This window comes from Colletotrichum paranaense (assembly GCF_030867605.1).
Source record: "Colletotrichum paranaense strain IMI 384185 chromosome Unknown Scaffold_7.1, whole genome shotgun sequence".
In the NCBI taxonomy this organism is placed as follows: Eukaryota; Fungi; Ascomycota; class Sordariomycetes; order Glomerellales; family Glomerellaceae; genus Colletotrichum; species Colletotrichum paranaense.
The window spans coordinates 431,643-443,850 of NW_026848965.1; the positions used below are offsets into that span (position 1 = coordinate 431,643).

The 12,208-nt window shown below is 53.9% G+C and overlaps 4 protein-coding genes across 4 annotated transcripts; 1 reads left to right on the forward strand and 3 right to left on the reverse strand.

Annotated features, from left to right (window-relative positions):
• Window positions 1-4,842: 4,842 nt before the first annotated feature.
• CPAR01_08934 (uncharacterized protein) lies at window positions 4,843-5,457 on the forward strand (the record flags this gene model as incomplete). The annotated part of the gene is made up of 2 exons (XM_060493201.1): window positions 4,843-4,970; window positions 5,061-5,457. The coding sequence occupies 2 exons, from the start codon at window positions 4,843-4,845 to the stop codon at window positions 5,455-5,457; spliced, it is 525 nt and encodes a 174-aa protein (XP_060347331.1).
• An 811-nt stretch (window positions 5,458-6,268) lies between these two features.
• On the reverse strand, window positions 6,269-9,063 carry CPAR01_08935 (AAA family ATPase; the record flags this gene model as incomplete). The annotated part of the gene is made up of 6 exons (XM_060493202.1): window positions 6,269-6,849; window positions 6,924-8,415; window positions 8,472-8,721; window positions 8,775-8,830; window positions 8,904-8,931; window positions 9,011-9,063. The coding sequence occupies 6 exons, from the start codon at window positions 9,061-9,063 to the stop codon at window positions 6,269-6,271; spliced, it is 2,460 nt and encodes an 819-aa protein (XP_060347332.1).
• Window positions 9,064-9,132: 69 nt separating this feature from the next.
• On the reverse strand, window positions 9,133-9,456 carry CPAR01_08936 (uncharacterized protein; the record flags this gene model as incomplete). The annotated part of the gene is made up of 1 exon (XM_060493203.1): window positions 9,133-9,456. The coding sequence occupies one exon, from the start codon at window positions 9,454-9,456 to the stop codon at window positions 9,133-9,135; it is 324 nt and encodes a 107-aa protein (XP_060347333.1).
• Window positions 9,457-10,300: 844 nt separating this feature from the next.
• On the reverse strand, window positions 10,301-10,744 carry CPAR01_08937 (uncharacterized protein; the record flags this gene model as incomplete). Its single annotated transcript, XM_060493204.1, has 2 exons — window positions 10,301-10,631; window positions 10,704-10,744. 2 exons carry the CDS (start codon window positions 10,742-10,744, stop codon window positions 10,301-10,303), a joined length of 372 nt encoding a protein of 123 aa, XP_060347334.1.
• Window positions 10,745-12,208: the final 1,464 nt, after the last annotated feature.

Here is a 12,208-nt window from a genome sequence, read left to right on the forward strand (position 1 = left end):
GGTAGATACGTGCAGACGGTGCCCGCGTACCACGTTGTACGAGTTACCAAGCACCAGCTTTTTGTCAGGAAGAAGAAAGCTCTTGGTAGGGAGACAAAGGGCGGTGATGCCCAGCCGGCGGCACAATCTGAGACAATGTTCATGGATTTCTTTTCTTTTTTTTTCCTTTTTTTTTGTGCTTGCACCGTACTTTATCTTTCCTTGCTCTAATGGCCCCAGTCCATATGTGAGATGTTCTGCATCGAGAGAGAAGGCGGTAGAGCGCCGGACCGAGGAAGCGATCTTGACAGCCAGCCACCCCTTTCTGCCGAGGTAGGAGAGCGGAAACGGATAGCTTCGATATCACCTTCTCGTCACATGTTTTATTTTTTTTTTCTCTTTTCTGGAGGCAAGATACTGGTAGAAACAGGTAAGAATCTGAGAAAACTTATGAAGAGCAGGGTACAGTACCGGCGGTAAGGGAGGGGCCTTGCACGACACATCAGGCCTAGGTTCATATCAATTCTCCTGAGTTTCGATCTGATTCAGCAAGTTACAAAGTTACTGTACTCCGTAGCTACTTACACTACAATGCCCAGGGGGTTGGTTGGTCGTTCAGAGTCGGAGCTTCTCCGCTTGTTCCAACTTCCATTACGCAGATCTTTTTGGGGGATGTAAGCCGAAGGAGCAAGGGTCTCGAAGTACCGTACTCCGTAAACCTAGGGGGGTGGCAGCGGCGAAGGGAAGGGTGGGAGAAAGAGCATATCGCAACGACTTGTCATCAGATCGGACTAACTTGCCATCTAGCCCGAGGCCCTCTTCCAAGTACCTCCCGACTCCCGTGTATTGCCAATGGCAGTATGGAGTATACAGCCCCGGTTACGAGTCTTCTGTTGACTGACTATTGATAGATCGTGGAGATCGTTCTCCAACGGTGGCTTGTCAGCATATATAATGCGCCAATGGACGCCGAGGAGCAGCTGCCTGCCGTTGGAGAGCGAGCGAGAGAGAGAGAGATACTTAGAGACTGATAAATGTCTAGAAGAACCGCGGCTGTAACGATGAAGGTTCGAAGACACGCCCCCCGGCCGAGCTGAACCGGATGGGCAATGTAGCAGACCGCCATCCATTAGCTTGAAAAAACCCAACAAGTCAGGTCTTCGCAGTAAGGTGAGATTTTGAAAACGCTCTTTTCCGCGGGCCAATAGGTTCTTCCGGAACTTCTAGAGGGGTGAGGGGGGGCACGCGAGCAATGACCTCGAACGGTCGACCTGAGATGAGTGATGATTCAAGACAAACCGTTCATGGCTTCTTCGAATCTGCGCCAAGTCAAAGCTTGCAGCCCCCCGGAGGATGGATACCTAGATACATATAAATTCCATCACAAAACCATCAAATCGAGATGCTTGATCACATCCCAGGTCCCCCTCCCGACGCACGATATCACGAGGTAAACAACGTAGACGCGAGGCTCCCTGGTCACGTTCACACGGGAACACGTTCGATGGAGGGAAGCCCGCCGTCATACAGCAGAGCCAAGAGTTCCAAAAACACAACGTAAAACATCAAAGGCTTACACGCATACAGACGAGAAGGTCAGACCTACATCTTTCACGTCGAACGAGAACTTGCCTGCCGAAACGAGCCGTCATAGACGAGGACCCAAAAACCCACATTCACGGTTCCGGGACCTCGGTCGTATCTCACTCTCACACTCCCGCTAGACTGGTAGATGGGATTTCTCTCGCTGCTCTGTCCAACATCTCATGGGCCCACAGCCTGCTCCCAAAGAGTTCACTTGTAAGACGGCAAAAAAGGTGCGGCCAAGCAAGACGTTGGACAAGTCAGGGGTCGCGATTGGATCTTTGGCTAGCAACACGAACAGCATCCAGTCGCGTCGCCGAAACACAAGAGACCCTGCAGCATGCGGTGCTTATAGGCTCTGCCAGCTTTTTTTTCTTCCTCAAGGTGGAAGAACGGCTGATTGGGATACCTATCGTGCCTATGAAGCAAAGCATTGGACAAGAAATGAAGGCAAGGAAAGAAAGGTCGTAAGAACTAAAAGAAGGAGATACGTGTGATACGACGAAAACCAGAAACGGCATCCCGTGGAAATGGGTTGCAGACTGCAGTCCTTGGTAGCTTGTACATACATACGGGAGGCCCACTGGGAAGTTGGCTCCGCGGCAGCCCTCACATTTCGTTGTTACCCTCCTCCCTTCCCAAGAATCCCGCCTGCATTCGGCTAGCTGCGCCGAGATGGGGGAAAGTAGACTTTCAAAGTGGACTCTCGCGGCACGGTAACCTAGTACCGTGCCGGGGTTGTCGTTCGTGGGCTCGGCTCTTGGAGCTGGGGGGGTTTTATCAACCTGCATAGCGGGATAGTAGCGGTGAAGGGGGTCGGTGTACTACATGCCTGTCTGGGGTGGTTCAAGAAAACGGGTCCCAACTTGCTTCTCTTATCGTTAAATGGCCCTCCAAGTTGCGAGAAGGAAAAAAAAAGAATGAGGGCATTAGAAGGAAGAGAGAAAGCAATCCAACCCCCGGCCGGGAGGTGAGATATCTTGCCCCGGGAAACCTTCTCTACAAATGGAAGCATGGCAATGAATCGCTGCGCGCATCTATGATGCGACCAAAATACAATATAGATGGGGCGCGACAGCGAGAACGCCATCCGGAGAAGTATTGGCTGAGAGTCCTGTGACTTATATCCAGGCATGTCTCGAAGGCTGTACTCCCGCGATCCGGCCGAATGGGAATACACCACATGGATGCCGCTTGAGATACTCGCCCACTTCCATCACGCCCTCGGTGTAGAGGTTGTCATGCAAGGTCGGGATGGCATAGGTTCTAGATAGGGCTTTGCTTCTTTGCGCAGGCGCCAGCGCCAACGACAGCGGGCCAGCGAACCCGAGAAATCGCAGTGCAACCGGAAGCAGGTTCGGGAATCCCCTTGCTTCTCGAATCGGTGAGCCGGGTCAAAGTCTTGACCGACAGTGTGGACTTCCACATGGGGAGTCTCCGACGCAGCGAGCGGACGCAACTTTACGACTCGCCTTGCAGTAACGTCGTCCAGCCTCCGGAAACCATACCCGGGAGACAAGAAGAAAGAAAAACGACGTCCCGCAGAGATGCAAGTCCCAGACCCCCGGTCCCCGGCAAGCGTTTTGGTTCGTGTAGGCGGTCCAACGTGACCGTTGGTGATCTGCTCGCCTCGCATGGCTCGGTGATACAGCGCCCGGCTCGGCTACGCACACTAAGCAGTCGTGAAAGGAGCATCTTCTCATCGTCCAATACGCAAAGAACGTCTTCTCGTCTTCTCTGCGGGCCAAGGCCTAGATTAAGGGGGGCGGAAGAGACGGGGGCCCTGCCACACTTTCTCGGGAAGCGATTATCGCTGCGGGAAGGCCCGGTTCGTGAGAGTAGTATGTCGATGCGTATGTAGTGGATGCCAGGCCGTAGGTTTGGACCTAGTTCCATGCGCGGTGCGGTCATACTTTTCGGGGACGGGCCGGAGGAAGTCGGCCGTCAGTGTGGTCCTCATGGGGAGACTGTGACATCGCCGCCCGCCCGCCCCGCCGCGGCGAGGGCGGGGCGAGCTCGCCTTAGAACTTCCTAGCAGCTACCAGACTTTCTGGACGCATGTTGGAGACGGTGTACAAGCGAGATACTTCCCGTGCGCCTGCCATTGGTATTACTGGGGGTTAGATCCTCTCGAAAGTGTATGCAGTGCGCGGAAAGACAAAGTCTATGTGACTTGTTGGAAGATCAAGCAAGGACCTTCACCGACAAGCGGTCGAGATATGAGCTGTCATCGGGCTCTTGGCCACCAACGTCGATGGCGGTACCATGGCTCGGTGTTCGGAAAAAGCTGTTAAAAGGGAGTGTGAAATGAGTGAAAATGCGCGGAAAAAGACTGTAGTTGTCAGGCAAATTGGCTTGACAGTTTGAGACGAAGTGTGAGTTTGATGAGAGTTGAAATTCTTTATGGTGCTCCGTTTACGACGTTGGTTATCCCCATTCCACGTTGCTGTGTTGCTTTGTAAGTCGCCTGGCGTATCATCCATCTCACACGAGACTACCGGAAGAGGAGTGGATCTCGATGGTTCGGATGAATGCGAGTTGGTGTTTGATGGTCGTTCAATCATGACTATGAAAGTAAAGTACAGATAGTCTGGCGGGTAAAATGGAAGCTTGGGGAAGACGGGTCCCTCATTTTCTGACAGAAGGAAAGTGGGGTCGGCAGCTTTTGGTGTGGAGGGGGGCGCTCCTGCTCCATGGGAAACTGAGGTGGAGTGGCCCTCCAGCGGCAGGTGGCAGTCTCCTCCAGGTTTTAGGCGGCTCGTCGTCGCAAAATCCAGGCCGGCCCCACGTGCCCGCCGCCTGCCAAAACCAGAAAACCCCTGCATGATTTCAGCCTTGCGCACCAGTGAGCACTGCCAGCTGCTGAGAACCTGAAGCTTCCCCGGAGGCGGCTCCAAAAACAAAGTCAGCCTTGCCACCAAAGATCACCACTTTCTGCGACCGCGAATGCTCAATTAACCACAGACACTGCGCTTTTTGACATCGATACCCAAGAATTTGCTTACACGCCTTCTAATCAGTATGTCTCTGGATGCTAAGCAGATATTCTACCTGCTAACAACGGACTCCAGGCTCCCACTCCACCGCGTGCGCGACACCTGCTTTACGTAGCAGCTCCATCATCAATCGACCACGGTAAACGATACAGCCCTGCGCTGCCAGAATTACCACCAGTGACACTACTTCATATCACAAATCCCTTACGGATACCAATACGAAGCCTCTTCAGGCGCATTTTTACCTCGAAACCCTACACATACACCTAGCAGATCAGCAAAGATGAGCCAGACACCATCAACCCCAGTGAAGGTGCCACCTTCGGCCGCAAACCACTCAGCAGCTACTCTAGACCCAGAGCTGAGATCACAAATCAACACATTACTGCTTAAGGACGGTCATGTCACAAAGTAAGCCCTCCCTTATCCTTCATCGAACCCCACATGGCGCTGGGAAGAGAACATCGCAAAAGCTAACCATCTCTAACCTCTCCTTTCCAGAATCCAGGAACAGCTCCTCCACTCCCTCCACGCAAACCAAGCAAACTGGCCCACGCTGATTCAGAACCACGCCCTCAACCTCCTCCGTACAGGCGAAGTCTCAACCTTCCCAGACCTCCTCCGCCGCGTCCTCGGCGACGTCCGCCAGGACACCCTCGACCCCTCAGCCCCCTCCAACGCATCCCCCTCAACAGCAAAAACAAACGGCGCAGCGTCGGAGAAGGATAAGGACAAGGACAAGAAGACCAACGGCACCGCCTCCTCTACGCCGGCGCCCGGTGGCGCAGACTCGAGTGCCCAGCCGAACCTGGCCATCCCTTCCGCTGTTATCGACGAGGCCATCAAAGTCACACAAGAAAGCCTGGAGGCTGTCTGCGAGATTGATAGTACCAGCTGAAGATGAGGTGTGAGCTTGGGAGATGGAGCTGGGCAGAGATGACGGTGTTACCACGGCAATGACGACGGATTGGGGAGAAGGCTATAGCAGCAGGCCTTTGGGAGAAGATGGTCACGAAAGGTGGCCAATGATGAGCACTGCCTGAGGTTGGGATCCGACGCCTCTGCGATGTTCACAAGATGGTTCACTCAGCTTTGAGATGCTTATGGAGCATCTCTTTGCTGGCTGGTTTGAGCAAAGTGCTATTGTTGATGATAAAAGCTATTGATGTCAGATAAAGACGATGCCGAGACGGGCATCGTGTGTACACATAAATCAGATTCTTGGGATAGTTCGTTCCGCAGAAGGGACGAGCACACACGAGATTCAACTTCTTTACGTAGCCGACTATGATTAAGGGGGCAAAAATGAATAGGTTGACCAATATGCTTCATCCTCAGCATCTCTGTACCATTCAACCCCATTCTGTCACGAGTGATTCCCCGTGCGCATCCTACCATTCTTGCAGACTTGGAGCTCCACCTCGCAATAACAACGACTAAGTGAATTAAGCTAAATAGTCTTGTGAAGACATGGTCTCGCGCAATATCACACATCGATCTGGGAATTAGGCTTGATATGGTCAACTTATCATGGAAACTACCTGTCTACCAACTCCGTCCGCCCCCAGATTTCCGTCGATAGGCTCGAATTTCTGTGACTCGGCCCATCATCTGTACGCGTGACGACGCAGATGCATCGGAGAGCAAGGAAAAACTAGAATACAACGAGGGCGTGCTTGCATTAAGTGGCACTCTAACCCACCCATCCCTTAGTCGTAAAGATCATCATCGTTGCCTGCGTCGCCGAAGCTGTTGGCAGCCTCATTTGCGGCACCCTCGCCTTCGGGGAACTTGAAGTACGCGCCAGGACCAGCATTCTTCATTTGCTGAGCAAAGGCCTCGTACCGGCGAATCTCCACGTCGCTGACGGAACGGCGAGCCATTTGCATGGCCTCTTCGAAATGGCGCTTGGTAAGCTCAGGAACGGGATCCTCTTCATCCTCATCCATCGCCTCCTCGCCCGCGGCCTCACGAGCCTTGGTCTTCTGGATATCGGCGGTGATGGCCTCCTTGATGGCAAGCTTGACGGCACGCTGAGTGATGAAGCCAAGATCGGCACCGGAGAAGCCGTGGGTCTTGGAGGCGATGAAGTCGATGTCGACATCACCAGCAACAGGGGTCTTGCGAAGCTGAGCCTTGAGAATACCAGCACGGGCGGGCTGGTCGGGCAAAGGCACGTAGATGAGAGAGTCCAGACGTCCAGGACGGCACAGAGCAGGGTCAAGCTGCTCAGGTCTGTTGGTCGCGCCAATGACGAAGACGTTCTTCTTCGAGGTCATACCATCCATCTCTGCAACGGAATTAGCTCACGTTCGTCTCATTCTAGTCTTGAATGCGGGAAAGACTAGAATGCGGGAAACTTACCAGTGAGAAGCTGGTTGACAACACGGTCAGAAGCACCACCAGCATCGCCCATTGATCCACCACGAGCCTTGGCAATGGAGTCCAACTCATCGAGGAACACAATACAAGGGGCAGCGGCGCGGGCCTTGTCGAAGATGTCACGGATGTTGCTCTCAGACTCACCGAACCACATGCTGAGAAGTTCGGGGCCCTTGACGGAGATGAAGTTGGCAGCGCACTCGTTGGCGACGGCCTTGGCCAACATCGTCTTACCGGTACCGGGGGGTCCGTAGAATAGGACACCTCTCGACGGGGAAAGACCGAACTTGAGGAACTTCTCGGGGTGGTCGACGGGGTACTGAACGGACTCCTGCAGCTCGGCCTTGACGGTCTCGAGACCACCAATATCCTCCCAGCGAACGTTGGGCACCTCGACAACGGCAACCTCGCGAAGGGCGGAGGGGTTGGAGACACCGAGAGCGAAGCGGAAGTTCTCCATGGTAACACCAAGGGAGTCGAGGACCTCAGCGTCAATGGTATCCTCGTCGAGATCGATAAGGTCCATCTTCTCACGAATCTGCTGCATGGCGGCCTCGGAGCAGAGGGCAGCGATATCGGAACCGACGTAACCGTGGGTCTCAGAAGCGATCTGCTCCAGGTCGACATCATCACCAAGCTTCATGTTCTTGGTGTGAATCTGGAGAACCTCGAGACGTCCGGTGGGGTCGGGGATACCAATGTCGACCTCACGGTCGAAACGACCGAAACGACGAAGGGCAGGGTCGATGGAGTTGGGTCTGTTGGTGGCAGCCATGACGACGACGTTTGAGCGAGCCTTCATGCCGTCCATGAGGGTGAGAAGCTGAGAGACGACACGGCGCTCGACCTCACCGTTGGTCTTGTCACGCTTGGGCGCAATAGAGTCGATCTCGTCGATGAAGATGATGGCGGGGGAGTTCTTCTCGGCCTCCTCAAAGGCCTTGCGCAGGTTTGACTCTGATTCACCAGCCATCTTTGACATGATCTCAGGACCGTTGATGAGGAAGAAGAAAGCACCAGTCTCGTTGGCGACAGCTCTTGCCATCAACGTCTTACCGGTACCGGGGGGACCGTAAAGAAGAACACCACGGGGAGGCTTGATACCAATCGACTTGAAGAGCTGAGGATGACGGAGAGGAAGCTCGACCATCTCGCGGATCTGGGCCATCTGCTTTCTGCAGCCACCAATGTCGTCGTAACCGACCTCGTTGAGGTTGCCTTCCTCCTCGTCACGCTGGATAGGCTCGCCCTCGCAGTGGATGACAGTATCTTGTGCGACAATGCCGTATTCGGGGGGGTCGACCTCGACAACCTTGAACTCTACTTGTCTCATACCACCGCGCACGATGAAGAGGTCGCCCTGGCGGACAGGTCTGTAGGCCTCACGGAAGTAGGGAGCGAGGAAAACGTCGAAGAGGGAGCCGGTGATACCCTCAACGGTATCGGCGATGGGAAGAACAGCAATGCGCTTGGCCTGTGATGGGGGTCAGTAACTTGTCCTCAGAGAAGCAGTGTCCTGTTGGCACATACGTATTTGATATCCGGGCAGGGGTGGATGGTGATCATGTCACCATGCTTCACCCGCAGGTTGTGGCGAACGACTCTGTTGATGCGAGCGCTGCCATCGTCCAGCTCATCGTCGGCGAGGACGATGAGGACGGTGTCCTTTCTCTTCTTGCCACGTACGAGCACGGTATCACCACGGAAAAGCTGAAGAGCCTCCATGGTGTTCTCGGAGAGGGCAATGATGGAGTTGTCATCGTTGACGGCATCGGTAACCCTGCGTCAGTTAGCGTCATGAAGCTTGCCCCACGCTTTCCAAAGCTCACGTACATCAGCTGGTTGGGCTTCTTCTTCTTCTTGAGGATAGCGGTCGCGGTGTCATCTTGCTGTTTGCTCAGTTAGTATCAAAATAATTATCACGATATCCGGTTGCGTCGATCGAGACTCGGGGAGACAAACATCCTTGACCTCAGCACCCGAGGCATCCCTGGTAGTAGGTATCGTCAGCATAGTTCCTTGCTTTTGCGAGCCACATTATGGAGTAGGAACGATGGATGTCTACTCACATAAGGTTGACCTTCTTCTTGTGCTCGGCGGGCTGTTCCGACGGAGGCGCCATCTTGATCGACTGTTTCTGATGATTCGGGAATCCGTATGCAGTCGTAGTGTGAAGGTGAAGGCGGGATCCTCAGCTGGGTGGGGTAGCTGTCAATGGTAGAAATTCCTCTTCGGCAGGAAAGCAGAAAGGAAAGACGATTTGTGTTGGATTTATATCCCTTCCTACGGTGTGAAGGAGAGAATTCGTGGTTGGGGCGGAGATAGGGTGGGAGGTTTGCAGATGGGAAGCTTTGTTTCGGAGACAGGCAGGTGCAGCAATGGAGGTAGTAAAGGCCAGCCAGCAAGAGCAGGAAGGTGTGAGGTGGTGACGGGAGGCGGCGGCAATCCCTGGGTCTGGTCCCCAGACAACCAATGAAATCATAGAGTGGGGCGGATTAAGTGCACTCCGGTGCATTCGGTAGCTTAAGTAAGGCACCGCTCCAGGGGTCGAATCTGGCCCAAGCTCTACGATTCAGGTGGTGACGGTGTCGTCAGGGCAGTGGAAAGTGTTGGAAGCTTCCACTCTTGCTGACCTTGAGGGTCCGACGGTCTCCAGACAGGCAGGCAGGCAGCCTTTGGGCCACGCACTCTCTCAGCGACTCGGTGTCGCACGCACGGCCTCCACCTAATCCACTATGCCATTGGAATCCACCAGTAAATCCGTACTAAGTCTTATCGCCTTTCTGCATTAGTGAGCTTTTATCGATATGGCAATTGCACACCTTGGAGTTCACCGAGATCACATCACATCACCATAATATGGGTCTTGTCATTAACTGCCTTGTCGCCTCAGACTTGCTTGAGATGGGCTTTGCTGTCCTGGCAGAAGGATACGTAAGGACATGCCTACCTTATTTTTCTTACCAAAAATTCTCGCGTGGCGGGCAGAGACAGACGGAAGGAGCGAGCGACTTGTTTGTTATTTCTGCTACAAATCGTCCAAAGGAGCGACGAACCCGGACCACCAGCTGAGCTTCTGTGAATCCAAAACGTTTGTTTTCTTTCCTCCGAAATTCGCCATCCTGGCAGCCCCATACCCAAGACCCAAGAATAAGACTGGGCGCACGATGCATCCGGAGGCAAACGAATGACGGCTGGCTGGAATGCCAGCACACTGCAAACAAACGGAGACACCTTTCCCCCCTCCATCATCCACTTCTCCGATTCTGCTTCTCTACAAGCATCCCTGAATAACGAGTCATCCGGCGACGGCCTCCCGCGCCATCATCCACTCCCCAAATCCGCACACCCATTCCTAATCAAACGGCAAAGGTGCGATTATTCATCGCCTCCTGCTGGGAAAGCGGCCACGTCGCCACCTTCTGCCGCCATCCAAGGTATCTGGCGCCGCCGATCGCCGCATGGTCAAACATTGGTACCGCGTCGGCGTGCCGCATAGTCGGGAGCAGGTTGATGTGGTGCTCCAACAGCCCGAGCCCGAGGATGCCGACTCCGGAGCGCGGGCTGCCGACGGCGATCCTCGCGGAACGGTCCTGCGTCTGCAGGAACGCCTCGGTCAACCAAGACAGCGCAGGGTAATTGTTCATACGGCGCCCGATGCTATGGTCGTGGCTTGAGAGGTCGGTCCGTCTACGCACATTGATTAGTTCTATGTATACTTTCACAGCTTTCCACTTCAAAACCTGGAGCGGACTTGCTTACCCCTCGGGCGGACTCCTGGCAACGGAGCCAGTCTCCACCATAACGGACCTGAAGCTCATCTGAAGTGGGGTTTCGGCGGTCTCGTGATGTAACGGGACGGACCGAGCTGTCTATAAAGCCGAGGAAATTTGGCTTTTGGTCGTTCGTCTGGATTTGTCTTTGATCTGAATTTGGAGTATGTCGATCTGTTGAAGGTCGCAACTCCCTTGTTGTCTGTGTCGGCCCAATGGTGAGGAACCAATACCACATCCCACGCTGGAACCTTTCCAGCAAAGTCGCAGGCCAACAAAGTGTTCTTATATCGGTACTGTACGACTGTCCATCCGCCCTACGGAATCTAGATGATCGATCACAGCTCGGCGTCCTCCCGCTCTCGTTGGCCTCCCGTTTCTTCATTGCCAGGGGTTATAGTGAGGCAGGCTGCCGCTGCAAGATGGTCTGCAGCCCCTCTAGGCTACCTTACCTTGCTTGCAGATTTGGGGGCCATATGGCTGTATAAGCCCCCCCCCGTGTCACAATCCCATCACACGACACCACATCGCTAGCCTGACGCTTCCAAACACGCTTGTCCACCATGCCTCTTTGTTCTCATACTCTCTTTTTCGATAGACTCCTTTCCATTCCTGCACAACCGTCACTAGTACTCCATAGACGTCGCATCGATGAAATAGTCGCTGTCAACTACATCGAGTTCCCAAGAAGTAGGTAACCAAAACATGATGCAATGGAACCGCATGAGCCTCCAAGCTCGATAATTGCGACCCGATCTGGCCAGGGTAACAGCACAATGACGAGACAGACATGTCCCACTAGGAGGCTGGCGGTTCCTCAGCCTCAGCCATGGCGTGACTTCCTCCCCTCCCCTCCCCTCCCCGCCGCAAGACAGAGTTGGGAACATTCCGTCGTGATGGCGCATAGCTGCTAGTGCTTTAAACAACTTGATATTGGCTGCCTGTAGCAAACATCGTCTTTACACAGCCCCTTCTGGTCCGTCTTCTGGAAGACCCAAAAATCCCCCACGGTCTTCCCAAGCCTAATCTGACCCCGCCGTAACCTCCAAGTCCACCTGGGTAGCAACACACGACCTCTTGGCCCGTGGTTCCCGCTCCCAAATCTCGAGGCATATCTAAAGCCCCCAAATCTGACACTGTCGTGCAACTATATGCTGTGCTTTTGATGGACAGCCTTACAGCAAAACCTCGTATTCGAGCGCCACGCCCATGATCTTAATCAAGGTACCTAGGAAGGGCTGAGACTGTTGAGGTCTCCCAGGATGCCCCATACGTGTACTCCATCGCTCATGAGGTCACCCATCAAGCCCAGAGTCAACGTTTCTACAAATCATATCCCTAAATCATATTCAAGACCATAATTATGACCAGTCTCTCATCGCAGCCTCATTGTCTTTCAAGTTGCACTTCTTCTTCTTCTCCCCGTCCCCCCACATCCACATTTTGGTTGCTGTCCCGTCCGTCAGCACTAATACCACATCTATTGATGCAAGC